Source organism: Lotus japonicus, chromosome 1, assembly GCF_012489685.1.
Source record: "Lotus japonicus ecotype B-129 chromosome 1, LjGifu_v1.2".
In the NCBI taxonomy this organism is placed as follows: Eukaryota; Viridiplantae; Streptophyta; class Magnoliopsida; order Fabales; family Fabaceae; genus Lotus; species Lotus japonicus.
The window spans coordinates 128,015,715-128,041,580 of record NC_080041.1 but is presented as its reverse complement, the minus strand read 5'-3'; the positions used below and the strand labels follow the sequence as shown (position 1 = coordinate 128,041,580).

At 36.7% G+C, this 25,866-nt stretch overlaps 3 protein-coding genes and 1 long non-coding RNA gene across 6 annotated transcripts; 3 read left to right on the top strand and 1 right to left on the bottom strand.

The window, feature by feature from the left end:
* Positions 1-3,038: 3,038 nt before the first annotated feature.
* LOC130730558 (calmodulin calcium-dependent NAD kinase-like) lies at positions 3,039-10,915 on the bottom strand. Of its 3 annotated transcripts, none has more exons than XM_057582599.1 (9): positions 10,304-10,915; positions 10,020-10,214; positions 9,426-9,649; positions 9,208-9,269; positions 8,376-8,597; positions 7,380-7,506; positions 6,713-7,035; positions 6,463-6,607; positions 3,039-3,813 (listed from the first exon to the last, which is right to left on the bottom strand). In XM_057582599.1, exons 1-9 carry the CDS (start codon positions 10,320-10,322, stop codon positions 3,577-3,579), a joined length of 1,554 nt encoding a protein of 517 aa, XP_057438582.1. In that variant the 5' UTR covers positions 10,323-10,915; the 3' UTR covers positions 3,039-3,576. The 3 variants fall into 3 exon arrangements, with proteins under 3 accessions (XP_057438582.1, XP_057438583.1, XP_057438581.1); XM_057582600.1 differs by having other exon boundaries at positions 10,020-10,199; XM_057582598.1 differs by lacking the exon at positions 10,304-10,915 and having other exon boundaries at positions 10,020-10,291.
* On the top strand, positions 7,378-10,241 carry LOC130730559 (uncharacterized). Its single transcript, XR_009016373.1, has 4 exons — positions 7,378-7,504; positions 8,320-8,566; positions 8,672-8,814; positions 10,117-10,241. It is a non-coding gene; the product is annotated as an uncharacterized LOC130730559 (long non-coding RNA).
* Positions 10,916-16,901: 5,986 nt separating the features above from the next.
* On the top strand, positions 16,902-22,349 carry LOC130730555 (flowering locus K homology domain-like). Its single transcript, XM_057582596.1, has 7 exons — positions 16,902-17,046; positions 17,286-17,851; positions 19,303-19,552; positions 20,101-20,249; positions 20,415-20,705; positions 20,811-21,005; positions 21,959-22,349. Exons 2-7 carry the CDS (start codon positions 17,315-17,317, stop codon positions 22,142-22,144), a joined length of 1,608 nt encoding a protein of 535 aa, XP_057438579.1. The 5' UTR covers positions 16,902-17,046; positions 17,286-17,314; the 3' UTR covers positions 22,145-22,349.
* Positions 22,350-23,890: 1,541 nt separating this feature from the next.
* LOC130730556 (cytochrome P450 94A1-like) lies at positions 23,891-25,766 on the top strand. Its single transcript, XM_057582597.1, has one exon. The coding sequence runs from the start codon at positions 24,006-24,008 to the stop codon at positions 25,575-25,577; it is 1,572 nt and encodes a 523-aa protein (XP_057438580.1). The 5' UTR covers positions 23,891-24,005; the 3' UTR covers positions 25,578-25,766.
* Positions 25,767-25,866: the final 100 nt, after the last annotated feature.

Below are 25,866 nucleotides of genomic sequence, written 5' to 3'. Positions count from 1 at the left end.
GAGTATTGATATAGTTGATTGCAACAGTTCTCGTTTAAGTTGTTTCAAAAGTTTAGGCTTAGGGTAATATGAAGACAGGTTATCCGAGTTGCACGTTTCATCTTGGAATTGGATGATCCTATTGTGGGGTTTCTCCTTTTACATTGCTGCCACAATTATAGTCTTTAAAACCCTGCATATTATGCATGCACTTCCTTTGTACATTTGAGAAGTTGCTATGGGGAAGATGAAGACCAACTATCCCTTAATCACTTACCCTTTTATAATATAGCTCTCTAAGTAGGGATGCTGAGATTTAAGTTCGAATCTTTTGAACATCATTAGTAAAATCCTCTTCGAGGGAATCCATCGTAATTCCCAACACCTGATTTTGGTGTTGCCTTCTGACCATGTACACATAAGATCATGTTCTTGTAGCCTTGCTGGGGAAACTTGTAGTAATGCTTCAATTGGCGATATTCCACAAGTTGGGCATCTCTGAGGCTCTGACACTGATGGGTTGAGTTGGTTGACCAACGGCTATAGCCCATGAACTACAACCAACATGAATGGTTTTTTCCTAAACTGAGCTCATCATCCTCTATCACTGTACTCTCTAAATCTGAATCCTCTGTGTCTCTGCATATCATCCTTCAGAACAGCGATTCAGGCCCCTGTTCTTTGTGGTTCTCTGTTGAGACTTCAAGTTCCTTGAATGGTTCTCTGATTCTTTGTACAAGACTTGAAGTTTGGGAGGTTTCTCTTATAATATTCCTTAGGCTTCAAGTTCTTGAGTCTCTGTTTTTCTGTTCCTGTTTTTCTCTACTTTGACGTCTCTGTTCCTTTGTTTTTCTCACCACTTATGCTCCATTGTAGATTTCTAGTAATTAAGATGTTTTCTTCTAATATTCTTATTCAATGGGTTATAAAGAACTTATGTCTGTATACTATGAGTTGTTGAATTGTTACATTAGGTTAAGTTGCGACTTGTGAGTTTCACAAGACCTTGTACATTAACAATTTGAGTTCAATTAAATGTGTGATTTAGAGGATACCTTTTCTAATGTATGTTATTTTATATGTATGCATGCACGCGCAAATATATTCAAGTGTCAAATTTAGATAGAATCTTATGATTTGTTTTCTGATCGAAGGATTTATGTGTTTCCCCTCCCATCCAATCATAGTTAGGATCTCGGTTTTGATGTGAAGATTTTGGTGCTGTTTTATTTTTGGTGGATGGAAATTCTTTTGGATTTATGATTGATCTTATTTTTATTCTATTTGATGCTAATTCATTACTCCTTACTATTGCAGATCTCGTGTTGAATTATGCCTCTTCATGTCTTTTTGGTGCATGCAGCATCTTCTCGGTATGGAAATACTATTAAACATAGATCTATTTGGTATAAATGTTACATTAAGCTATAGGGAATATGCCCTCTGATGGTGATTGTATTAGAGTTTAAGGAAATGAGATGAGCGAGTAATTGTAGTTGTCCATGTTAGCTGTCAATGAATGAATTTGAATTCCTGTGAAGTGAAAGATTAAGCTGAAGAGATCAATAAGTGGTAGCTAAATGGCTTTAGCTCCATATGAAATAAATTAATGAACCAAGGAAAAACTTTATTATTAATTAGTGTGGTGACCTACTGAACAGTCTGACCGTGAACATGCATGTAAATTTGGTGAATCATGCAACAATATTTTCGATAAAGAAGGTTTTAGTTAGTACTGCATAGGGCGTGACTACCATGGTTGAAACTGTCATTAGAAATGTAGGTTTTGAAGGCTTTTTACTATTTGGCTAAAATGTTGCTCAGTAAAAATGGAGGTTTCTAATTGATAGACAAGACATAAATGTTCAGGAGACGAATAATTGGAAATCTTTTTCTGTCACATTTTATTAGAAACTGAGAAAATAGGTACCAGTCCTAATTATCCTTGGAAGAAATTTGTTTCTTCTTATAAAAAGCTTGAGTTAGGTAGTTATAGTTAAGGCAATGTTAGGATTCACATGTGATATACAGATTGCAGAGACAAACTTAAAAGAAGGTGCTTTAGTTTGAGGACTATGATTGGTACATGGAGGGTATGGTGGCAGCAATTGTAAAAGGAATAATGAGGAATAGGTATTAATTTAGGGAATGAGATTTAGAAGAACTTATTTATTGAAATTAGGTGCTGAATTCAAACATTAAACTTATATATCATTGTCATTAACCATCCAAAAAGTTTATGCTAATTGGTTAAGGTATATGAATTGTTTTATACTATATTTCTAACATTATACTCTCGCTTAATAACCTTTGGGCTTTATAAACAGAGAAAAGATAAAGAGAGAGATGAGATAGAGAGAAAAATACTGTAATTGGATTTATCTGTTTGGTGCAGTTTCCCTCATATACATAATACTAGGTTAAGAATGCCCTCATATATATAATACTAAGAGTGGAGTACATCATTTAGTACACTTAAATTACATATGGGCTTGACCATAGATTCTACGTCTAACGTTAACTCTTAACATAACCCTAACTCCTAACAACACTTGACATAACCCTTAGGCCCCTTACTCCTAACAACACTTAACATAACCCGAACTCCTAACACTCACCCTCAAGATGGAGCATAGTTATTAATCATGCACAACTTGTTACAAATAAAATCATTGCGCACCCCATTCAAAGCCTTTGTAAACACATCTGCAAGATGATCACCTGTTCTAACATAAGAAGTGGATATGAGGTTCAGTTGAAGCTTCTCATGGATGAAATGACAGTCCATCTCTATATGTTTAGTCTTTCATGAAAGACATGATTTGATGAGATATTCATGGCAGCCTGGTTATCGCACCAAAGTTCCATCGGAGATATGCATCCCATCAATTGGACAAGCTTTGTAATGCTAAGTTACCCTCTGCTTGCTCTTATCTGGTTCGTGCTTTTAATTTATGAATACTTTAACCTATGTACACAAATTTCCAAGGATAAACTATTCTCGTATCTTTGTTGAGAAACTCTATAGCTTTAATCATTTACCATTTGGGCCATACTTTTTGTCTTCCTGGTCACTCTTGGTGAGGATTTGACCTCTATTCAGTTCAACTCTTAAATAGTTAAATCAAATTTTATCACTTTTTCTTTGGGAATTAGGAAGGAAAAAACTATGCCCTATAATTTTTGTATGGGGCATATCTACTATTGGTGAGCGTCACTTTGGTTAAGTAGGAGTTTGGTGAATGATTTCTGGAGGAAGAATCTTCCTCCATGATCATAAAAGAAAAGAAATTCTCCAAGAAGCTTGTTTGATTGATCAGTATAACTGTTATGCTATGTTCGGATATTGACAGCAAATTCGGTATTGTCTATATCCATATTTACCTTAAGATTAAATGAAATGTCCTGTAAGATTCTTTCTGAGTACATGCTATTTGTTGATACATGTAAGCTAATCACAATATCACATTGATAAAACATACATTAAGTCATCTCTATAAAAAATTCAACATGCTTTGCTTGCCTACTCAAATGGTTTTCATCTCATCATCCACTTAAAGCTAAAGGTGAATTTTTTATCTGTGCTCCGTAGATTTCTCATTTCGAGCTCTCAATTTTTTGGATTGAAAACTTGAGCTCCTGTTGGATATTTAACCTTGAAGGAGATAATACAATGTCTTTCCATACTGATCCAACTTCATAAGCTGGATTTGGGTGCTTGTAAAGTTCATAAATGGAATTGGCGTCGTCATTCAACTTTGCAACCCTCTTCAAACAGGCAATTTCATCTGGATCAACGAGCAGTGTCCTGTCTCTCTCTTTCCATCCTATCAACTTCACAACAATCATAATGTCAGTAGTAGATGTTGAATATACAACAAAATACTAGCCATGATAAAGACAACATTAATGAAATGATTACTGCATTGACATTAGTAATATAAATATCTTATTTTTTACATTATGTTGCATCGAGTTCCTTTCATTATGGTAAATTGCTGAAAGGTAATGGTGGGATCCTAGTTTTATATATCATGCAGATTTAATTAGTTTTTTGGTAGCATGACTAAGTTACTTAGTTTTATAATTCATTATGGTTTTAACTTGATTTAGGTAACATGATCCAAGTTTTTGAAATATTTAATTGTTATTTAGGATTTTTTTTTGGTAAGATATGACTTCTCTTAAGTGATGGGTGCAATTTAGAGAGTAAAGTATTGTTTATTGAAAAGTTAACAAGATTTTGACAACTTCATAGATAGTATCTATGTTGTCAATCCCAGATCTCGGCATGTAGCGGCTGACCCCAAAAATGGTGTACCGGATAGCGGGATGGTCAGAGATATTGAATTTTTATCTATATTTGGTATAATTTATACCATATATATACACTAAATTAATGAGAAATTTTACTTGAAATTCATAACATATTCATACTTTGGTAGTAGCAAACTAGCAATAGAAGTCATAGGTATTGAGAGAACAAGGGTGAAGAGAGCATGGGAAGTGAAAGTTCCAACTCTTCCTCCCATCTAGGGTTTTTTTGGTCGTGAAAACCTGGAAATGCCCCTAAAAAACTCCCCCGACGTTTAAAATTGGAGTTCATTTTTGAAAATGTTGGACCCTTATCCTGCCGGGACAGCGCGGGAAATGCTGGGAAATGGGCCGAGCTAGCCGGGACATCAAAGTGGGATGGGACGATGGTGGTCGTCCCAGTAATTGGCCGAGATGGAATGGGAAAACTGGGATCTCGGAGGATCTCGCCGGGATTGTGAACCTAGGATAGTACATGTGCATATACTTGATTATGATCTCAAGCTTTTACTTTCCTATCAATAATCATAATTTTGCATGCTACTCTTTATATTGTACTCTTCATTTTACAGGAGCCAAACCTTTTTAAGTTTATATCATAATTTTATATATTATATTTCAATTTTGGAACAAGATTATTATTATGTGGTAGTAGGTTCAGCATGAGTAAGCAGTATTCATCATTGGCCTGATGGCCTCCCTTCGGTGCTAGGTCATACTGAAGTTATGGTGGTTATCAATCATTTATCTAAGTATGCTCATTTGGTTCCCCTTAAGACCGATTTTAATAGCACTGTAGTTGCTGAAGAGTTTGTTCAGCATGTGGTGAAACTGCATGCCCATGACATGCCAAAGTTAGTTGTCTTGGACAGGGCAGCATCTACCAATCAATTTTGGTAGCAATACTCAAGTTGCAAGGGACAACTTTAGCTATGAGTAGTGAGTACTGCCTACCAGCAAACAGATGGTCAATCTGAAGTTCTTAATAATTGCATTGAGATGTTTCTTTACTGTTTTGTTTATGACCACCCCGTAATTGGCTAAGTTTCTTACCATGGGCTGAATTTTGGTATAATACTGCATATCACTCCTCTGCAGGTAGTATAATACTGCTTATCACTCCTTTGCGGGCATGACTCCTTTTCAGATAGTTTATGGCCAAGCTGGTCCACCATTGCTTTGATTTCTTCTGATGCTGTTTCAGCAGATGTGGACCAACTGTTACCTCAGCGCTCAGCGTGATCAGGTTCTGTTCACTCTTTAGACCAACCTAGCCAGAGCTCACAACCGCATGAAACAAATGACTAATAGGAAAAGATTGGATCCCCAGTTTCAGATTGGAGGTGTTTGGTAAGCTAAAACTGTATAGGCAATTTACCTTGTGCTCGTATTCTAATATGCAGTTGGGCATGCGTTACTTTGTCCCTTTTCCAGTAGAGGAACGCATTGGTTCTGTGGCTTACAAGTTGCTTTTGCATCCCTCTGCGTGCGCATACATCCTGTTTTCCATATTTCTTTACTTAGGAAATGTGTAGGTATGTCCAACCGGCAGTAGCTTCCCTCTCCTTTCCTTACATCGGAGGATGGTCCTCAACATCTGCCTGATCAAGTTATAGATTCTCGTTAGAGTTAAGTGGTCTGACTTGCCTCTTGTGGAAGTATTTGGGACAATGTATTATCTGCAAAATCAGTTTCCTTCCGTTGACCTTGGGGATAAGGTCAATTTTCATCGTGGGGGCATTGATATGGACGCAACAAAGATAACAGAATTACACCAAGAGCAATGACGCATGGGCCGTGGCAATCAATCCGAATAATAAGGCAGCGGCAGTTAAGCATAGTTCTCGTGTGGGGAAGAAAACATGGAAGTTGAAGGCAAATGACTTAAAAGAGTGATGTATAGAGGGCGTGGAAGTTTTGTGATCCCTTCTCTAGTTCTCTGTCTTTATCCTTCTCTTTGGCCAAATTTAGTTCTATAGTTTGGAATTCATATGCTATTTCAGATTTTGAATAAAACACTATTATACTGTATCTTGTTTATTCTGCATAATTCTGCAGAACTATCTCAATATCACGTACAAATTTTTATTTTATATCTGTAGAAAATATGTATAGTGTCACGTTTTTGCCATTTGAAAAAGAATAAGGTAGAAAGAGGGAAATCTGTACCTTGGCTGGGCCTTCTAACGCATTTGTGCAGTATAGTCGGGCATTGTCTACAAGGTTACAGTAAGTCATAAAAGCCTGAGCAAATCTCTTGTGGGATTTCAATTGTGACTTTACTCTCACTCCTCTTCTTGACATAATAGCTCTCCTGTTCACATTCAATTTAGTCATTAATAAGTGGAGTCCATTTTCATTGGAACACATGTGATTGGTGAGTATGTAAGATTGTCAAATGGAAAAAATTCAAGATGACCTTATGCCTCTAACTACTGCAAGGTAAGCATCACACACTACTCCAACCAGCTCTATCCTATATGGTTTTCTCTTTTTGCCTCCAACCTGTTCAGGTTCTTCATCTTCAACTCGTTCCCAATAGCTTTCAGTCACACTTCCATCATCATTTACCCTGTAACCAACTCCCATGCGGTAGCGGCGGCGGTGGACATTTCTAGCCATTGTTATTGTCTGCACAACAAATGGTACCCAGGAGAGTGTGCCGTCCATAATTACATCCCGTCCCTCATTAAGTGCTGTTACCAGGAGGGATGAGGCTGCATCTGTGGATGATTGATGTACCTGTTTGGAACAAAATGACTTTTAGCATGTTTGGAAATCCTTCTATCATTGATTCTAAAGCCATAGTCAACTACGAGGAGAATCTTTTGATTTTAAGAATTGATTCTGTGGAATATTAAGTTGATCCAAATATGCTACATGCAAGAACGTTAAGCATGAACAGGCTTAGGGTAGGCTGCCTGATTTATCTATGTATCATTTAACCGTTCAAAACATTCAACATCCTTTGCCCACAAAAAAAGAAGCAAAATTGAATGCTATTGCTATTCTAACCATTACTTATTTTCAAACACAGACAACACAGAATGCAAGGCAAGAGTAGAAAAGAGTCTTGACCGCCTCACCAGTTCTGCTGTTCGAATCATGTCGTGATGGCCTCTTGAACAAAGGGCCTTATATATGACATCTGATTCTTTGAAGGCATCTGCCTCGATGACTACGGCATTACCTGCTGCTCCTGCCCAGAAAGGTCTGTTTAAATTTCATTCATAAAGGAACAGCATTAGGTTCTTACTATTTATTTTGACGATTTCACGAGTCTCGTAAATCAAAACTTCATAGGTAGAAAGCATAAATGATGGTTGAAACAAGAAAACAGAACGTTTATGAACTTCCTTTTTGAAAAACTAAAGAAGATATCATTTGTCTCTCTACACTTATATGCCATGTTATAATGGTAGACCTGGTTAATCTATTAATCTATAAATTTTCTTCAGTATTTAAGCATGTGCACTGAAGAAACAGTGAATTTTCTTCAATACCAAAATTGTACACTCAGATAGGCATAAGCACTTATTTGGATTATGCATCAATGTTGAATGAAAATGGAATTTGAATTTGACATAGATATCATTCTTCATATCGAATTTTTTCAGTGTTCATGTAGTACTAATTGTTCAGTGTTCCTATAGTACTGAAGATTGAGTAAAGCACCTTTCACAATTGCATAGTTATGTTTATTATTATTAATTTTTTTTTTAATAAAATGGGACATGTTTAATTTAAAGTAGGGGCTGTATGTTCTATTGTAGCATTAAAAATTTCCATTCAAATATACAGGTAATGTACTGTATACGGAAGGAATAAAGAAGACCTATAAGAAACACTTCTTGTCGTCTGATCTCCTTAACAAATCATGAGTAGATTAATGATAAAAATTGTATTTAAGAAAAGGATTTTGATTTTTGTACACTATTTGTGTGTTGTGAATTTGATTGAACCATTTTACTTAGTACATATGGATTAATTCACAAGCATTCCATTATTTGTGTCGGTCTTATACAGGACTATGCAGAAAAATGGTGACAGAAGATGTTTTGTTCAGTAATTCTGTTGCTTACTCATTGAGAATATCCTTGAGGACGGTGCTCTTTCCAGCCCCCATACCTCCGCCCATGAGGAGGAGCACTGGGCTTCTATCGCTGTGAGCTACAGGAGCCATCACCTCTGTACACTGAGAGTCATCATTGACTGCAACCCCCATTGCTTTCATCTCTTCCACTAATGTGTTAAAAACACTGGCCACCTTCAGGTTCTTGGCAACTCTCTCGAACCTTTGTTCCCTGTGCAAAAAATGCTCTTTATCTTGGGAAGAAAGATACAATGAATGAACTAACCCTTTTGAATATAATTGCAGGTATTGAGGGGAGAGGGAAGAAAGCCTTATCAGTGCATGTGGTTTCATTGTTATGTTTCATTGACTTTATTTTGTACAGAATTTCACCACGTTACTTGCACAAATGCATCTAAGGAGCTACTTTGGACATTTTCTTTAAGAAGGTAAATAATTTATTCCCTTGACCCTGAAATGTATTATTAACCTGATTTGTGGATTCAGTTAGGCACTAAAATGCTGAATTCTGAAGTAACCAAGCCAGTGTATGAATTCTAGACATAAGTAATGTCACAGGAAAATGACAGGTTAACTGGTTACTTCTTTGATCCTCATTATAGATTTGCATAGCCTATTTCTGCTCTGTGCGAGTTTAGAAATTCTTATACAATTTAATTCTAGAGCCAAAATTAATTTTAGAGAGAAGCTTTTATGAATAGTTTTTGAGTTTCAGAATTGATTTTAAGAAAAAAGTAACTGATCCAAACATGCCATCCGTAACGTGATCCCATCTTGTTTCCAAACATGCACTTAATTAGTGTTATCAGAGTAATACACACCTGGTTGCCGCCATAACTATGTGCTTGAGCTTCTTTTTTGGCTCAAGTTCCGAGCTCAACACCTGCAAAGCCATAAAAAATTTAGTAGTACCTAGTATTATTACAGCTATTAATTATTATTATATATATACATATATGCCATTTTAGATTATTTATGCTGCCCTAATGTATCTGTAATGTAAATGGTCTGTAATGCAAATGGCTAAAGATTGAAATACCTGACTTATCATTATATCACCATGGTTCCAATGGAATCCAAAGTAACTCAGAATGCATCTCTCAAACTCCTCCACCAGCTTCACATAGAGTGAATCCGCATCTGGCTCCCTCTCGAAGAAGGCGTATATATCATCTTCACATCCCTCGCATTTCCTTATGTATTCAGAAGCCAATCTACATAGATGAGGACACATCCTCCTATCGTTGAACCCCATTTGCCTAGCTGCAGCATATCAGAGAACATTTCATATGGTGCATGTTTAGATACATGGTAGACTTTCACGTTGCTCAGAGAAACTACTCCTAGTAACTATTGTTGTAGCATAACTAATTTTGGAAGATCATCTGAACGTGAATTCAAACATGCTGATAGATTCAAACATACTCAATTCATACTACTATAGGAAGAGTATTATCATGTTGGATCTGCTTCTTTTTCCTTATAATCAATTTTGATACTTAGAAACTACTCACAAAAGTTTCTCTTCAAAATGATGTTACTTTCAAAATCTATTGTAGAATGATTTCAAAACATGCACTATACATTGTCAGGTTGTGATCTGTGTGTGTAATTGAATAGAATATGCCATTACCTACGTAATGGGAGAACCTTTCAAGCTTTGGGGTGTGGTGGCCTTGGCGTGATAATCTTACACGTGGGATGATCTTTTGATCTCTTATCTGCTTCAGGCGATAATGCAAGGCTATAGCAAATATCAACCCAACAAATATGGCTAGGATGATCTGAGTAAAGCTGGGCTTGCCATCATAATCTGAACAAGATTCAGCTGTGTCACGATTAAAAATCATCATAGCATTATTAAAAGTGCTTGAGGAATTCACAGAACAAACAGAGAATTATGTTTCTGAGTATTACCTTTCTGCAGATCTCCCATTAATCAAAGACTAGGGACTACAGAAGATGTAAACAATGATTTTGTGTATCAATTTTGGCTTTGTTTTTTTTTGAAGATTTGATTGAATAGTTGTTCGATGAAAGAAGTTCTTCGTTCCTCTGGCGTTTGTTGTTGGTCGTTAGTAGTTATGTTTGTTTGGAGTAGGTTGTAGTGCTGACATGTGGATTTACTGCTTTGCATGGTATATATACTATTGGCCTAAGGTCATACGTATATATGTACTAAAATAAAACAACTTACTCCCCTGTTAGACCAATACAACAGCTAGAATATTTCATCATCTAAAAGTCAAATTTATCAACAATTTTGTTCCCTCAGCTGATTAAATATGATAATTATTATGTCTTCAGTACATATCTTTTTACCAAGTCTATCATGTAATGAGAATCAACAATTTAGAATGATGTAAAAAAAAAATATTATAATGGACCGTTCACTGAACCAGTCGTGACACTGGTTTAAGGTTTAATAGTTCAATTGTCGGTGAATTGTGGTCGAACCGATCGGGACACTGGTTTAAAGTTTAATAGTTCAATTGTTGGTGAATCATAGTTGAACGGGTAGTAATTCAATAATATTTTAAAAATTATACAATGTATTGAATAAGAATTACATTTATTCCTTTATTTATATATATCCAACATTGAAATGCAATTGAATTCAATTGGCATTTAATTATTGCAAGCATGTAAGGCCAACAATTAAGTTCTGATCAACGCATGGCTGCTAACTTCGGTTCTAGAATTAGAAGGCGGTTTAAGGATCAATTTGATTATTTTCCAAATCAAAATGCCAATTTTCACAAGCATATATATATTTCTTCTGACTTTATGGCATTTCTTTTCAGCAAGAGGGATTTTCACCTTCAGGTAAGAAATGATTCAGGGTATATTCTTACCTAGTTTTGACATGACTTCATAAATTTAAAAAGTCATGAAGTTTTCTGCAGGTTCTATTTCCATGATTGGTAAATCATACCGAACAATCATGCAACTCTTTTAGCTCTTTTTGCAAAGTGTAATTGCTGGCCAAGTGACACCTGATAGTCTAGTCTATAGATTTTAACTTGCCACCTTTAACTGCAACTTAGGGCTACAGAATGCTCTAGACTGAATCATATGTTGAGAAACTCTGAGAAGTGAGAAGCATGAAGTAAACTTAAAAAATGAATAACAGATGGATTTTGACTTCGGACACAATATATTTTTAGTAGGCATTTGGATACTTGTTGAGTTAACGTGAAAACAAATTCAATCTAATCCATTAGAAGAGTTTAGATCATTTTTTGTTTCGAAGTGATTGCTATTTCCTGTTAGCACTGGGAACAACAGATATCCACACATGATCCTTTATAAATGCAGAGGTTGAATGTGGATAGTTATTAGGCTTATAAAATCCAAATTGCCCACATGTCATGGAGAGTGGTTTTGTTTGAAATTTGATAGAATTCTGTTATTGACCATCAAAGTATATTGTTCAGTATTTTGTATTCTATTTCACTTCTCTATAACAATGTCTAATTTTGATTTTAGCATCTTATATCCTTCCATGTTCCTTCATCTCCTCTTGTAGTCTAGAAAATTTGTAAAAGAAAGTGTTAGTAAATTGGATCCTCTAAGTAGTATTAAGTAGGACGTAAATCAATCAAACAAGCATGTGTGATGATTAGAATTAGAAGCAAGAAGATCTTGGAGTGAAAGAAGTGAAAGAAACAGAAAAAGTTCAATGAAATTGTACAAAGGATGCAGGGAGAGAAGTCTTACAATGACTAGAGATATGACCAAATAAGTCATTTTAAAGAGTAGAACAATCATCACCTCTTGTGTTTGGTGTAGAGTTAGGCCTAACTTGAATCTAACTTCATCAATCAGATTCATACCCACCTGCTCCTATCTGATCCAATGACCAATAAATCCTGCATAGCCGTTGTATTCCTTTATTGTTCTTCAGTTGCCAGAGGATTTGTTTTAAAGTTCAACTAATTGCTCAGTAACTAAAAGAGAGGAAAGTTGTATATATATGGTAAAAGAAAAGAAAATTGGTCACAGTTGTAGTTGAGGGGAATGAAACCTGGTCCGAAATCACTCAAAAGAGCTATTATGTTTGGAGACTTGCATGAATGATCTCGAACCAGATGACATTCCCCACAACTTTTAACAGACAGTGGAAGAGAGACAGAGATGACTGAAGTTTTTGATATGATCATGCCATGCATTAGCTTTCATGGGCTCCTTATATATGTAATTTCATAGGAGATTCTTTCTTGGACAACATCATTTCAACCCACTTTCTACACTGCTCATATGTTGCTTTTCATACGCAGGACTTTCATATAACAGTGAAGAAAGGTTTTCTGTTTGAACAAAGTTAAAGCTTTTTACTGCAATATGCACAGCAATTATTCCTTTGTTGATCTAAGAATTCTATTGATAAACTTAATGTCAACTATGAAAGGCTGATATACCTTGGGAACTGCATTATGCAGTACCTAATTAATTGGACTTGGTGTTAGATGGCAAAAATATTGACTAAACATAAGTTAAAATGAGTTCTGTTATTGTCACACTCGCAGACACCTTTTTTTATATTACCTCCTTCAACATTTCATATTACTTGAAAAATGTTTGGTTAAGATACTTCATGGGTTAAACACCCTAATGGAAGAAAAGAGAGAAATATAATAAATATAATATGATATGATGTGATAAGTAAAGAGATATAAAAAAAAAAAAAAAACTTCGATGTATAAAAGGCAAATCTACTCTTGGAGTGCTCAAACTTTAGAATTGTAATGCCTTGAGATTGTCAATGTTTTTCCCCCTAAGGTTTTGACTTTAGCTTTATTCTCAGTCTCAGCTCTCAAGTACAGGAGTTCACTTTTGCTTGCCACTAATTAAAATGGAAGAATGTGATGGTGATCTATCATTAATGACCACAATGAAGAATATGCCAAATTTATTTAAATCACAAATTCAATGAAGAAAGGCCGTTAGAAGGCATAAGCATAAGCATATATCCTGGATAGTTCACTAGGTACCAGTCAAAATAAGATTTTTGTTTTGGGTTTTTGTGGGGTAGCTCTTGTCCTGCTATTGTTGTAGAATAAAGTTTCCTTGATATAACTTCCAAGAGCAAATAGATAAATCTAACACTAAACAAGCCCAACATCAAAAAAGGTGGATGAAATCATGATCTCTATGGAAATGGGTAAATAGTCACATTGGTCCCTGGATGTTCGCACCGACTTCAGAATCGTCCCTGGATGAATTTTATTAGGCTCGCGGTCCTCAGATGTGGTAAAAAATAGTCATATTAGTCCCTGACGTTAAAATCCCCTACGTCCGTTAACCCAATTAATAAAAGTCAACATTATCTTTCTAATTTTCTTTCACTTTGGTCCCTTTCTTCTTTCTTCCACCCTCTTCACCCCCTCCTTCCATCATTTTCACCAAAACCCACCCCCCATCATGCTTCAGAAACCCAGAACGTAAACCCACAATCTTCACCTCCTTCATCTTCATCTTGTTCATCTTGTTCATCTTCACTTTATTCATCTTCATCCCCTTCTTTCATCATCTTCACCAAAAACTCCTCTCCTTCTTCATCAACCCATTTCCTCTTTTTTTCATTTTTTTTTTCATATCATCATCATCAACACTCTTCTTCTCCTTCTTCAACCAACCATGCCCAAACCTTCTCTCCCAGATTTAACACAAACCCAACTCAGATTTAACACCATCACCGCCTTCTCCTCTCACTAAATTCGGTAACCAGAAACACACATCATCTTTCAATTTCCCCCTCAATATTTAACACCTTTAAAATATTCATCTTTCAATCTTGTGAGTTTTTTATGTTTCTCCGCCCGGATCTGTTCAACCCCTTCTTCAATGGCTGGTTTCCTCTCACTTCTCAGGCGCCTCTACCTCACCCTTTACCACTGGACCGTTTTCTTTGGATGGTAGTACATTCACTCACTCACTCACTGTTCAACTATGTTGCCCTTTTTCTCAAATTCTCTCTCTTAATTTGTGTAGGGTTCAAGTTCTGTATCAAAGCCTTTGATTTTCGCTCAAACTGCAGCTGTATTAGAGGCATTTGAGGGAAAAGTTTTAATTTTTATGAGCTATAGACATACCCTTTTGTTTGTTTTCTTTGAGTTGTGTTAAATTTCTTGTGGGAATTATCTCAAACTTCTCAAATAAATGGTAAAGTTACAATTTTTTCAACTTTTCATGTTGCAGAACCAAGATATTGCCTAGCAAACCTTTAATCTTCTGCATAATTGGACTGTTGGTGTGGTGTGTTCCCTCCCTGTGGTGGTGGTCTGAGTTTATTTTGAGTTTTTTGGCTTGCTTCCCTGTGTTGCAAAGATCTGATTTGTGTTGGACAAGGGTAGTTTCCCTATGCTTGTCTGTACAGATCTTATAAAAAATAAAGGAAATGAAAATTGGTTGAAGAATTCTGGGTCTTGTACAGATCTGATTTGAGTTTTATTTTTTAGGATTAGAGTTTATTTTCTGGGTTTTGTTGAAGGTGATGGGTTTCTGAAGCATGATGGGGGGTGAGTTTTGGTGAAAATGATGGAAGGAGGGGATGAAGAGGGTGGAAAAAGAAGAAAGGGACAAAGTGAAAGAAAATTAGAAAGATAATGTTGACTTTTATTAATTGGGTTAACGGACGTTAGGGGATTTTAACGTCAGGGACTAATATGACTATTTTTTGCCACATCTGAGGACCGCGAGCCTAATAAAATTCATCCAGGGACGATTCTGAAGTCGGTGCGAACATCCAGGGACCAATGTGACTATTTACCCCTATGGAAATTATCAGAAATTATGCTGGGAACGAACCTATAAGTCAAAATGCCCTTTAGTGTGTGCCACTCCTTTTTCACATTTATGAATATCTCAACCTCAATATATGTGTCTTGAACTCTCGATTAGTAAGTTCTGTCAAAGGGGACACTAGTTGAAAAATGTTCCTGAAAGAGAAACTCTTACTGTTGAATAATTTGTGTTAAAAAATCTTGGTGTTCTTCTTGCATAAAGTAAAGTGAACATTTTTTCTTTTAAACATGTATCCTCGATTAAGACGATGTTCCAAGTTGGGAAGAATTATTATAAGCAGTAAAACTCTTCATATATACCGTATATTAAACATAGCTTTATTCAGAAGGACTTGAACCCGAGACATCCGCTTAAGTTAGAATAGCCCCACGCCAATTGATCTACACGTTTGGTGTTTAAAGTAAAGTCAACTTACATTCCATCCCATCTTCAAATAAAACCTTAGAACATCTCCACTAGTAGGGACCTTTATGAGATCTTTATCACTACTTTCATGGGTTCAGAATGTCACATAAAATATACGCAACTTCTTATGATGCAAGTTTTTCTCTTGATTATATCCCACAATATCTCATAGAGTTATATTTTTATTTCTATTATATTTTTCATTTCACCATCTTTCTTAACTATAAATTTTACATGAGAGAGAAACTGTGATTTTTAATTCTAACAATCAGTTGCTTCCACAAATTAGAGATCTTAAAAATGGATTTATCTCATCTAAAGTGAGCGGTGGATCCATTTTAGATGATAAAGTAAGCATCGTATGAAAAAGTGGGACCCGGACACATGAAAATGGAGATGCTCATCAAGTTTGATAAAATTATATTCCTGTATGTGATTGTATATTATACATTTCTCTTATTATTTAAGCATAATATAATATATTCAAATTGTTTTTTACTATTCACATTTAATAAAAAGTAGGGTGAGAATTAGTGGATGATGAGCATGTGAATTTTTTTTATCAACTTTGTGCAAAGCGTTTGCGCGGCATGTTGTACACTGCACATGATAGAGGAGAGAGACCTTATTGGTTTCTTGAAGGAGCTTGATCCTGCCTAGTATCACACCGGAGAAATGAAGGCTATGAGATGATGCGATCACGAGTCAAGAAAAATAGAGCTTCGGAGAAAGGGGGTTCCTTTCAAACATATGACTCAATGACTCAATTTCGACTATTGAACATGCTGAGCGAATAATAATTAATTTCTTCATTTTTAAAATAGCTAAGTTTATATTATGCATTTGTACAAACATATATATGTTTATTACTTATTTCATATCTGTATTAAATTTCATTAGCGAGAGAATTAGGAAGATCGACATCTGTGAGGAGGTCAGGTCTTTAAACATATGTTGAGTTTTTTGGCATATCACGTCATTGAAAACCTGTTAATTTATTTTTCTCAACTTCTCATGTATCGAATTCTCAAAAATATGAAACTGCATTTTTAACTCATCTACCGAATTTTCAAAAACCCGACAACATGTTTTCAACATACTAGGTTATCAGAAACCCTAAATTTAAACATAAATACAAAATTCAAAAAACCGGTAGATGGGTTTTTGAGCTACCGGGTTTACCATAACCCGCTAAAGTTACGACCATAAAGGGGAGAAAGATGAGAATGTGGAAAAGGAAGAGGGTAGTTTTACAATTTTTGAAAGAAGAAAGGTGAGAATTGGGGATGAAATTGTTAATTAACTTATTTGGCGCCGCTAGTGAAGAGTGGGAAAGAGAAATAAATACACCAAACTTCAACATGTGTTTGTTTCTTTCCCTTCTCACAAAACCTAAATTCTGCACGTTCTCCATATCCAATCGCAACGTCTCTTCCCTCCCGATTCATGTAAGTTCATTGATCTCAACAACCCTAATTCTTCACTTCACACCTACCACCATTGCTTCTTTTCCAATTCCAATTCACCACGCTCTCATTCACAACCACACCACTTTGAATTTCTTCAATTTCAATTTTGAAAATTTGGGGGTTTTTTCAAGTGTTTGATTAGATGATTGAAAAATGTAGACTTTAGTTTTTTTCAATTCAATTTCTGTCACTGATTATTAGTTTTTTGAACTGGGCAGTTTTTGCAGCAGAAAAAAATTCACCTTTGATGGCTGAGGAAGATTTTGGTGGATATGATATAGGATATGTGCCTGAGGATCTTGGTTTTCCCCAGAATCTTGTTGATGAGCATGATGTGGAGACTGTGATTGACAGCTCTGGATTTCCTCAACTACTGTCTGATGATCAAGGTGCTGACAATTTGGTTGAGGTTCTCCAGGGTGCCCATTTTCCTGAGAATGATTTTGATGGGTACCAACCTGATGTTGGGGGTTTGCCTGAAGACACAGAGTATCCACAGCAAGAGCATGTTGATGAAGGCCATGATGGTGTAGGAGTTGTGACTGAGAATTTTGATTCTCTGCAAGAACAGGGAGCCGCAGCCGCAGCTGCGACTGATTCCAAGGGAAATGAAATTAAGAGATGGCCAGGGTGGCCTGGAGAGAGTGTTTTCAGGATGTTGGTTCCGGTGCAAAAGGTTGGCAGTATTATTGGCCGAAAGGGCGAGTTCATTAAGAAAATTACCGAAGAGACAAAGGCGCGAATTAAAATTCTTGATGGTCCTCCTGGAGCCCCGGAAAGAGCAGTGAGTTTAATTTTCAGTTTCCATGTTGTTGTTTTATGCTTGATGGATAGTCTTGGATATCTACTGTCTGTTTGAAGCTTTGTTATGTATATTTATTTTGTTGATCGCCCTGGTCCTTTGAATGACGTAATCATAGTAGTCAATTGCAGATCGCAGCCTGTCGCGGATGACCCCCAAAAATGAAATCCCATACAAGGGAAGGTCGCTATTGGCTGCGAATAGCGGGATTTCGCGACCATAATCCTGTCGCGGCAGGGGTCCGCTACACGACGCGATAGCGCTATAGCGCCGCTATCGATAACTATGGACGTAATTCAATTATCTGAACTCATATCATGGTCACTTAGAAGTTAGAATTAGCGGAAACATATATTTCAGTTCCACGTGGAAAACTTTAGTTGATCAAACAAACAGGATTAATTCGAAATTGAAATTGAATGAAACATTAACTACTTATGAACACTACTGTGGAGGATTTTTATTTCCAAAAGAAAGAAATTATCCAGGAAGTGAAATCATAAAAATATTCAGAATGAACACAAGTAAAAACCAAATTATCAAACAGGTTAGATATGTATAAGGGGTCCGACTCCTCTAAAGTGAGGGGCTCACTTTACAGGGTTAAAGTAAATTATCACAACCATCGATTGAGTTGCTAAATTGACTTTTCAAAGTAGGTAAGCACTATTAATGGTTGGATGACTTACTTTACCCTCTAAAGTGACTCTCTCACTTTAGAGGAGCCAAATCCTGTATAAAGAGATGTCTTTTGTCTCGATAACCAAATGGATATGTGCAGGTTATCAGCAAATATGAGTGATCAAACTGGCTTCAAACGGAAGAGAGTCAGAGTTCAAGTTGCAAGCAATCGGCAATGAGCATACACAAGTGCTGACATGATGTTTTTTGTGTTAACAGTCAGAAATAGTCTGTGCAGACTTTATGGCAAGCTTTCGCCATGACTGGTAACTACAGATCTTGGTCGATTGGTATCTTGCCACACTTCCTGAAACAATTTCCTTGAAAACACTACTTAACTCAATAAAATGATAAAACGAGAGAAAGACAGCAGAAACTATTAGATGGAAGTCTGGAGATTGTGTCAATAAAATATTTAAATTGAAGTTCATGTCACCATTTAACTAGTTTGGTTGGCACCTACCTTGCACTGGAAATAATGGTTATCCAGTGAACTAGATGTTGACAAGGTCTTAAAGAATCAGAAACAACATTAAAACTCTAGTATTTTTCTGCTAGTATGGTAATATTAGTGAACAAGTATGTTTTTAGAACATTGAGAATTTGAGATGAAATGATGAATCAATTAATGGGTCAAATGGATTGAATTAATTTGCTTAAAAATTTGAATATCTATCTCCTGTTGATTGTTTTGAGATCCCATGATTTTGCTCTTGTGTTTCTCAACTTTCTTTCTTTGATGCTTTCAACAGGTAATGATTTCTGCAAAAGAAGAGCCAGATTTTCCCATACCACCTGCTGTTGATGGTTTGCTAAGGGTTCATAAACAAGTTATGAATGTTGATCGTGACCCTGCTGGCAGCACGTTAGGTGCTGGACGCTCAGTTGTTACTAGGATTCTAGTTGCAGAAACTCAAGCAGGAAGCTTGATAGGGAAGCAAGGCTCGACTATAAAATCTATTCAAGATGCCTCGGGTTGTACTATTCGTATTCTCGGATCAGGTTTGCTACTTTGCTCACAGCTCTTGCAAATTACATCAGGATATGTTGCTTGAATGCTTGTACAGGAATCAATTATCAGTTTGCATTCAATCTTTGTTATTGCATATACTGTCACTAGAGCTACTCCCGGCCGCTATAATTTATTTGGAGTGTTACTGTAACTGTCGAACTCTGAACTTTTTTATTAGCTTTTATTTGATGAATAAGGCCTGTTTGGAAGAACTTATTTGAGTTTATCTTATAGCATAAGTGTTAGTGCAAGTGTTTGGTAGAGCTCATCTAAATAGCTTATGACCTACCTATAAGCTGTTTTGAGCTTATTTTTATAAGCTCTTTAGATTAGCTTATGGATAAACGCTTCTAACATATTTGAGCTCATTTCAATAAACTTATCAATTAGCTTATTAATAAATACTTATGTGATAAGCGGTTATTGCAATAAGCACTTAATTAAGCTGTTTTGAACTAAAACTATTGTACTGTTTGTAAATTGTTTTACTTACTAAAATTTATTGTGCCTGAATAATGTATTATTTCTGTCAAAACAGAAAACCTGCCAGTTTTTGCTTTGAGAGGTGACAGTGTAGTTGAAGTGCAAGGAGAATCTGCTGGTGTTCACAAGGCAGTTGAACTTATTGCAAGTCATTTACGTAAGTTCTTGGTTGATCGCAGCATAGTTGGCGTTTTTGAAAAACAAGTAAGTCCTTTTTTTTAATCTTTCTTCAAATCTAAAAGATGTAAATTAAGATGGGGCTTCAAGATTTTGTGTTTTTTTTCTTCTTGTTTTCAAGTTACATATGCACTGCCATCTTTGATTACAATTATGTGTGTATAATTTTTTTTTCCCATCTTCCAAACTTAGATGCAAATGCCAGATGTTCGAGTTAACCAGAATGTGCCACCATCCCAAACTTGGGGTCCTCCTCCTCAAGGGTTTCCACCTCTTGGTGGTGGGGGTGGACCTGGTTTTGCTCCCAATCGTCAATATGTGCCACCTTCACAACAGTATGATCATTATTACCCACACCCACCTGCTGACCTGCCAGCCATGGACAACCCCCTTCATCAAGGTCCACCACCTGCCTATGCAAGGGATACTTCTATGGGGTTTTATTCACCAAACGTGCAACCACAACAATCTGTTGTAACTAAGGTGTCTTTCTTTTGCTTAACCTGAAAATACTTGCAGAGGGTGTCATTCACTTTTGAAGCATTTTGTTTTATCATGGTTTCATGTAATTTCCTTCGTACTTTGTAGGTAACACAGCACATGCAAATTCCGCTTTCATATGCGGATTCTGTTATTGGAGCATCAGGAACAAATATCAGCTACATTCGTCGTGCTAGTGGAGCCAGTATTACAATTCAGGAGACAAATGGTGTGCCAGGGGAGATGACTATCGAGATAAGTGGGACTTCTTCACAAATACAGGCAGCCCAACAGCTGGTTCAGGTATTTGATTTTCAAGGCCACTCTTCTTATCTCGTTTCTACCTGGATTGTTGTTGGCAAAGGTGCCAAAAGTCTATGGTGAACCCCCTGAATTTGTGTGCACTGGTTTACCGCATGACATATGACCTGTGGGTTAAAATTGTGATTCAATGGTTGTGATTTATGATAGTCAAATGATTAGAGGTATAGGAAGACCAAGAAAAACTATAAGCCAAACAATTAAAAGAGATGTTGAGGACTTGAGGTAAATGGTCTATCTTTAAACTTAATACATGAAAGAGAATTATGACATCATTATTATTTATATAGTCAACCCTATCTAGTGGGAAAAGTCATGGTGGTTGTTGTAATGATTGTGTTTTACATGGGGATTTTAATATTGTGGTAAACAAACTACTATACCACATGAAGCTACAATCTGTGCTCCTTCTATTGAAACCCGTCTTCATTTGTGAATGCTTTTCTTTGCCCTTTGGATCTAAACACAATAAATTTGACACATTTTGGTGAGGAGAAAAATGATTAATTGGTATCTGTTAACCAGAACAATGAGAGGCTGGTGCTTTGGTAACTTGGAATAACAGTGGCTTTGAATGAGCGATTGTGATTACTTTATATTTACTGGACATAATTCCAGCTTTAAAACTGATTATTGTATACAAATCCCACAGCCATTCTTGATCCAATCTTCTATATTATTTATCTGTGTTTCCTGCTCAAAAATTTCTTACACAAAATACAATGGAAAAGATTATTATCATCAGTCATGTCAGTTCTTGCAATATTTTCCCTTCTTTTAGTAAAGAAGAATTTAGTGTTGACAAAGAACATAGAATTAATGAAAGAACATATTTGGATGGTAAAGATGTGATATTGATAGTAGCAGTTGCTGGAAATGTGCTTTTGTTGTTATTGTTTATTTTGTCTGAGATATTCAAAATCTGTCTGATGCAGAATTCCGTTGCTGAAGCTGCAAGTGCGACACAGGATCAAGTAGGGGGATCAGTTGGCCAAGGTTACAATGCCTATCCAACAAACGCTCCTGTTTATGCATCTCTACCCTCTGGCGCCGGCGACCATACAGGCCATGCACCTTCTGCAGATTATGGCTCCATGTATGGTACCAATTATGGTTATTAAGATCCTTACATTCAATTTTTGCCGAGGAATCTAGTGTAATAAGAAAATTCAATGCTTAATTTATTTGAAGGAATAAAGAAAATAGAAAGTACTCCTGATATTTGAAATTTGAACTTGGGCTGACAAACCACATTTTGAGGATAGATTGTTTGATACCTTTGACAGGAAATAGATGTTTTAAAGTATTTAAGAATACTCCATTCAATTCAAATTTCTCAACATACATATTTGAAATGCTTCATTGCCTATCAAAAAAAAAAAACATATTTGAAATGCTAGAGATACATGAGAAAAAGAAAAGTAAAAGACGCGTGGGCTTCAAGAAAACAAAATTCGCTTCAAGCAAAGAAAAATCCAGCCCACCATAAACATTTTTTATTAAAAAAGTATCTTAAAACATCTTAGTTTTTGATATTTTTATCTAAATTTAAAACTATATTTTTTCCTATCAAAATAAGAAAAAGAGATTATCACATTTCTTTTTCTTCATTTTCTCTTATTTTTTATATAAAAAATTCATGATCTTCTCCATTTCTGATTATTTTCTCTCATAAAACCAAACAAATGCGGATAGACTTCGTGAACCTTATAATATTCGCAGGCAGAAAGGCACGTAAACTGTCTTATAAAACAACGTTTACGCACATGACAGTTTCATATGTTCAAATTAGTTTATTAATCAACGTTTATACGTACCTGACTACCTCTGTAACAGGCTTGGAGATTAGCTTATAAATAATAGACATTTTACCACAGAATAGTACAGGGACGTTAGGCTGCCATTGTGCCTTTTTTTCTTCCCTAGATATTTCCACAACCATGACAATGATCTCTTGATACTCTGAGATTCTCCTAAAAAATGTTTTCCTGTCCTGGAATTGAACATCGAACTGAATGCTTAAGGAGTCCAACCATCTATTTGTTACGTTACACCTTCTTAGTTGTTATTGTGCCTTTTAATAACTTAAAACTGTTTAAAGTTTTACAATAATTTTTTTTTAACCAAGTCTTACAATAACTTAAACTAGTTAAAATCTACCAACGGGTGGTTGGTCCAAATGGTATATGCTTGAATCTTTTTAAGTAAGGTTATGGGTTCGAGTCTTGTGGATAGAAAAAACTTATGTTGGGAGAGTTAGCTCTACCATAATGTGGATGTTCCCAGCTCAAACAGGATTGCCTCCAAAAAAAAAAAAAAAATTACACCTATCTTGAAAAAAAAAAAAAAAACTACTTAAAATCTTAAATCGCAACATGCAAAAGGTAAAATTGGTACCATATTCTATTGTTTCCTTATGCAATGGGTGATGTCACGTGGATAGAAAAGACCAACTTGACTTGTGTTTATCCAATGTGTAACCGGAAACAGAGAAAATAATTTGTTTGACTTTATAAATAAGGAAAATGATTTTTAATACAAAACATGCAGGGACTAAATGCAAGAATACCATATGGCTTATGATCCAACATTCCCCCAGTGTTTCCAACTTCATTCATCTTTATTTTTTAAAGAGTGACACATGTCTTTTCTTAGTGTCTGAAGAGCTCCGTTTAATATAGCTGTTAAAATTAAATCAAATAAATTCCAAACATAGCTTTATTATTCCAAAGTTTTGATATATTTTACTTTGTTGTATTAGTATATGAATGATGAAGATAAAATAATTTTTTATACAAGAGGAAAGGAAGTCTAGACAAAGCAACGCCTTTATTGAAAATTAATTTCATTCACACCATTAACATATGAACCAAACGTAGACACTAAGCAATTTTCAACAAAGAAAAGTGTATATATAACCCAACCCACATTTTATCTTTCTTGTCACAAAATCCCAAGCCAATAAAATCTAGTTTATTCACAATGACTGAGATACTCTCATATCTGCTACTCTTGATTCTCTTGTTCATCTTTCCACTTCTCTTTCTCTTCTTCAAATCTTCTTCTCCTTCTTCACCTACCAATACCAACACCAACACCAACACCAACACCAACATCACTCTCCCCAAAGCATACCCACTCATCGGTTCCTACCTCGCCGTCAAAGCCAACGCCCACCGCCGCATACAATGGTTCTCTGATCTCGTCCAAATCTCCCCCGCCGCCACCTTCACCTTCCACCGCCCACTAGGCCGCCCCACAATCTTCACCGGCAACCCCGCCACCGTCCAACACATCCTCAAGACCCGTTTTCCCATCTACCAGAAGGGCAGCACGTTCGTAACCACCCTCTCAGACTTCCTCGGCTCCGGAATCTTCAACACCGACGGCGAGAATTGGAAGTTTCAACGACAAGTTGCCAGCCATGAATTCAACACCAAGTCTCTGCGGAATTTCGTCGAACACGTGGTGGACGCTGAACTTTCAAACCGTTTGGTTCCAATTCTCGCCGATTTGGCTGAAAGCAAAACCACCGTTGATTTCCAGGACATTCTCCAACGATTCGCCTTCGACAACATCTGCAAAATCGCATTCGGGTTCGACCCGGAGCATCTCACGGCGTCGGCGGAACGGAGCGAGTTCGCCAGAGCTTACGAAGAAGCAAGCGAAATCAGCTCCAGACGGTTCCGCGGCCCGTTACCGTTGATTTGGAAGATCAAGAGGAAGCTCAACATCGGGTCGGAGAAGAAGCTTCGAGAAGCGGTTAGGGTGGTGCGTGAATTCGCGAAGGGGATTGTGAGAGAGAAGAAGCGAGAACTGGAGAAGAAGGAGGCGGTGGAATCGGTGGATATGTTATCGCGGTTTCTGAAATCGGGTCACTCCGATGAAGATTTCGTGACGGATATTGTGATTAGCTTCATTCTCGCCGGGAAGGATACTACGTCGGCGGCGCTGACGTGGTTTTTCTGGTTGCTGTGGAAGAATCCGAGGGTGGAGGAGGAGGTGGTGAGGGAGATAAGGGAGAAGAGTTCGGAGGAGGGGATGGTGTATGAAGAAGTGAAGGAGATGGTGTACACGCACGCGGCGTTGTGTGAGAGCATGCGGCTTTACCCGCCTGTGGCCATGGACACGAAGGAGGCGGCGGAGGACGATGTTTTACCGGACGGTACGGTGGTGAAAAAGGGGACGCCGGTGACTTACCACGTGTACGCGATGGGGAGGATGCCAAGCTTGTGGGGGGAGGATTGGGCCGAGTTTCGGCCCGAGAGGTGGTTGGAGAGGGAGGATACGAAAACGAATCTTTCACCACAAGAAAAGTGGAAGTTTGTGGCGAGGGATTCGTTTTCGTATCCGGTGTTTCAGGCGGGGCCCAGGATTTGTTTAGGGAAGGAAATGGCGTTTTTGCAAATGAAGAGGTTGGTGGCTGGGATTCTCAGCCGCTTCACGGTGGTGCCGCTGCCGCACCTGGCGGAGGAGCCTAATTTTATTGCCTTTTTGAGTTCTCAAATGGAAGGTGGTTTCCCTGTCACCATCCACCGCAGGATTTCAGATTAAAAAAAGTAATGTTGGTTGGTTTACGTCAATTGACTAGCTAGATTTTATTGTGTGATTTGATATTTTGATTTGTCTCTTGTTGTTGTTGTTGTCAAATGGTAGTGTCAATTTCTTCTTTTAGATACACTTGTCAGTAATGTATTAATTTCTTTTCATGATGAATGAAACAATAAAATATAAATTAAGAAAGTTCTAGCCTTCTAGGAATCTATAGTGATCATCACATTATGAAAACAACTTCAACTATAACTTTTGCTTGCTGCTATGTCCATTCAAGACACTTCAACAA

What these genes read in the sequence shown, in the direction of transcription:
- LOC130730558 (XM_057582598.1), bottom strand. Translation starts at nt 10,239, where the DNA reads ATGATGATTTTTAATCGTGACACAGCTGAATCTTGTTCAGATTATGAT. An exon ending in ATAGTTATGGCGGCAACCAG is followed by an intron (nt 8,598 to 9,207) that starts GTGTGTATTACT and finishes TTTTTTGCACAG; the next exon opens with GGAACAAAGGTTCGAGAGAG. An exon ending in CGTTAGAAGGCCCAGCCAAG is followed by an intron (nt 3,814 to 6,462) that starts GTACAGATTTCC and finishes ATTGTTGTGAAG; the next exon opens with TTGATAGGATGGAAAGAGAG.
- LOC130730555 (XM_057582596.1), top strand. Translation starts at nt 17,315, where the DNA reads ATGGCTGAGGAAGATTTTGGTGGATATGATATAGGATATGTGCCTGAG. An exon ending in AACAATCTGTTGTAACTAAG is followed by an intron (nt 20,706 to 20,810) that starts GTGTCTTTCTTT and finishes CGTACTTTGTAG; the next exon opens with GTAACACAGCACATGCAAAT. An exon ending in CAGCCCAACAGCTGGTTCAG is followed by an intron (nt 21,006 to 21,958) that starts GTATTTGATTTT and finishes TGTCTGATGCAG; the next exon opens with AATTCCGTTGCTGAAGCTGC.
- LOC130730556 (XM_057582597.1), top strand. Translation starts at nt 24,006, where the DNA reads ATGACTGAGATACTCTCATATCTGCTACTCTTGATTCTCTTGTTCATC.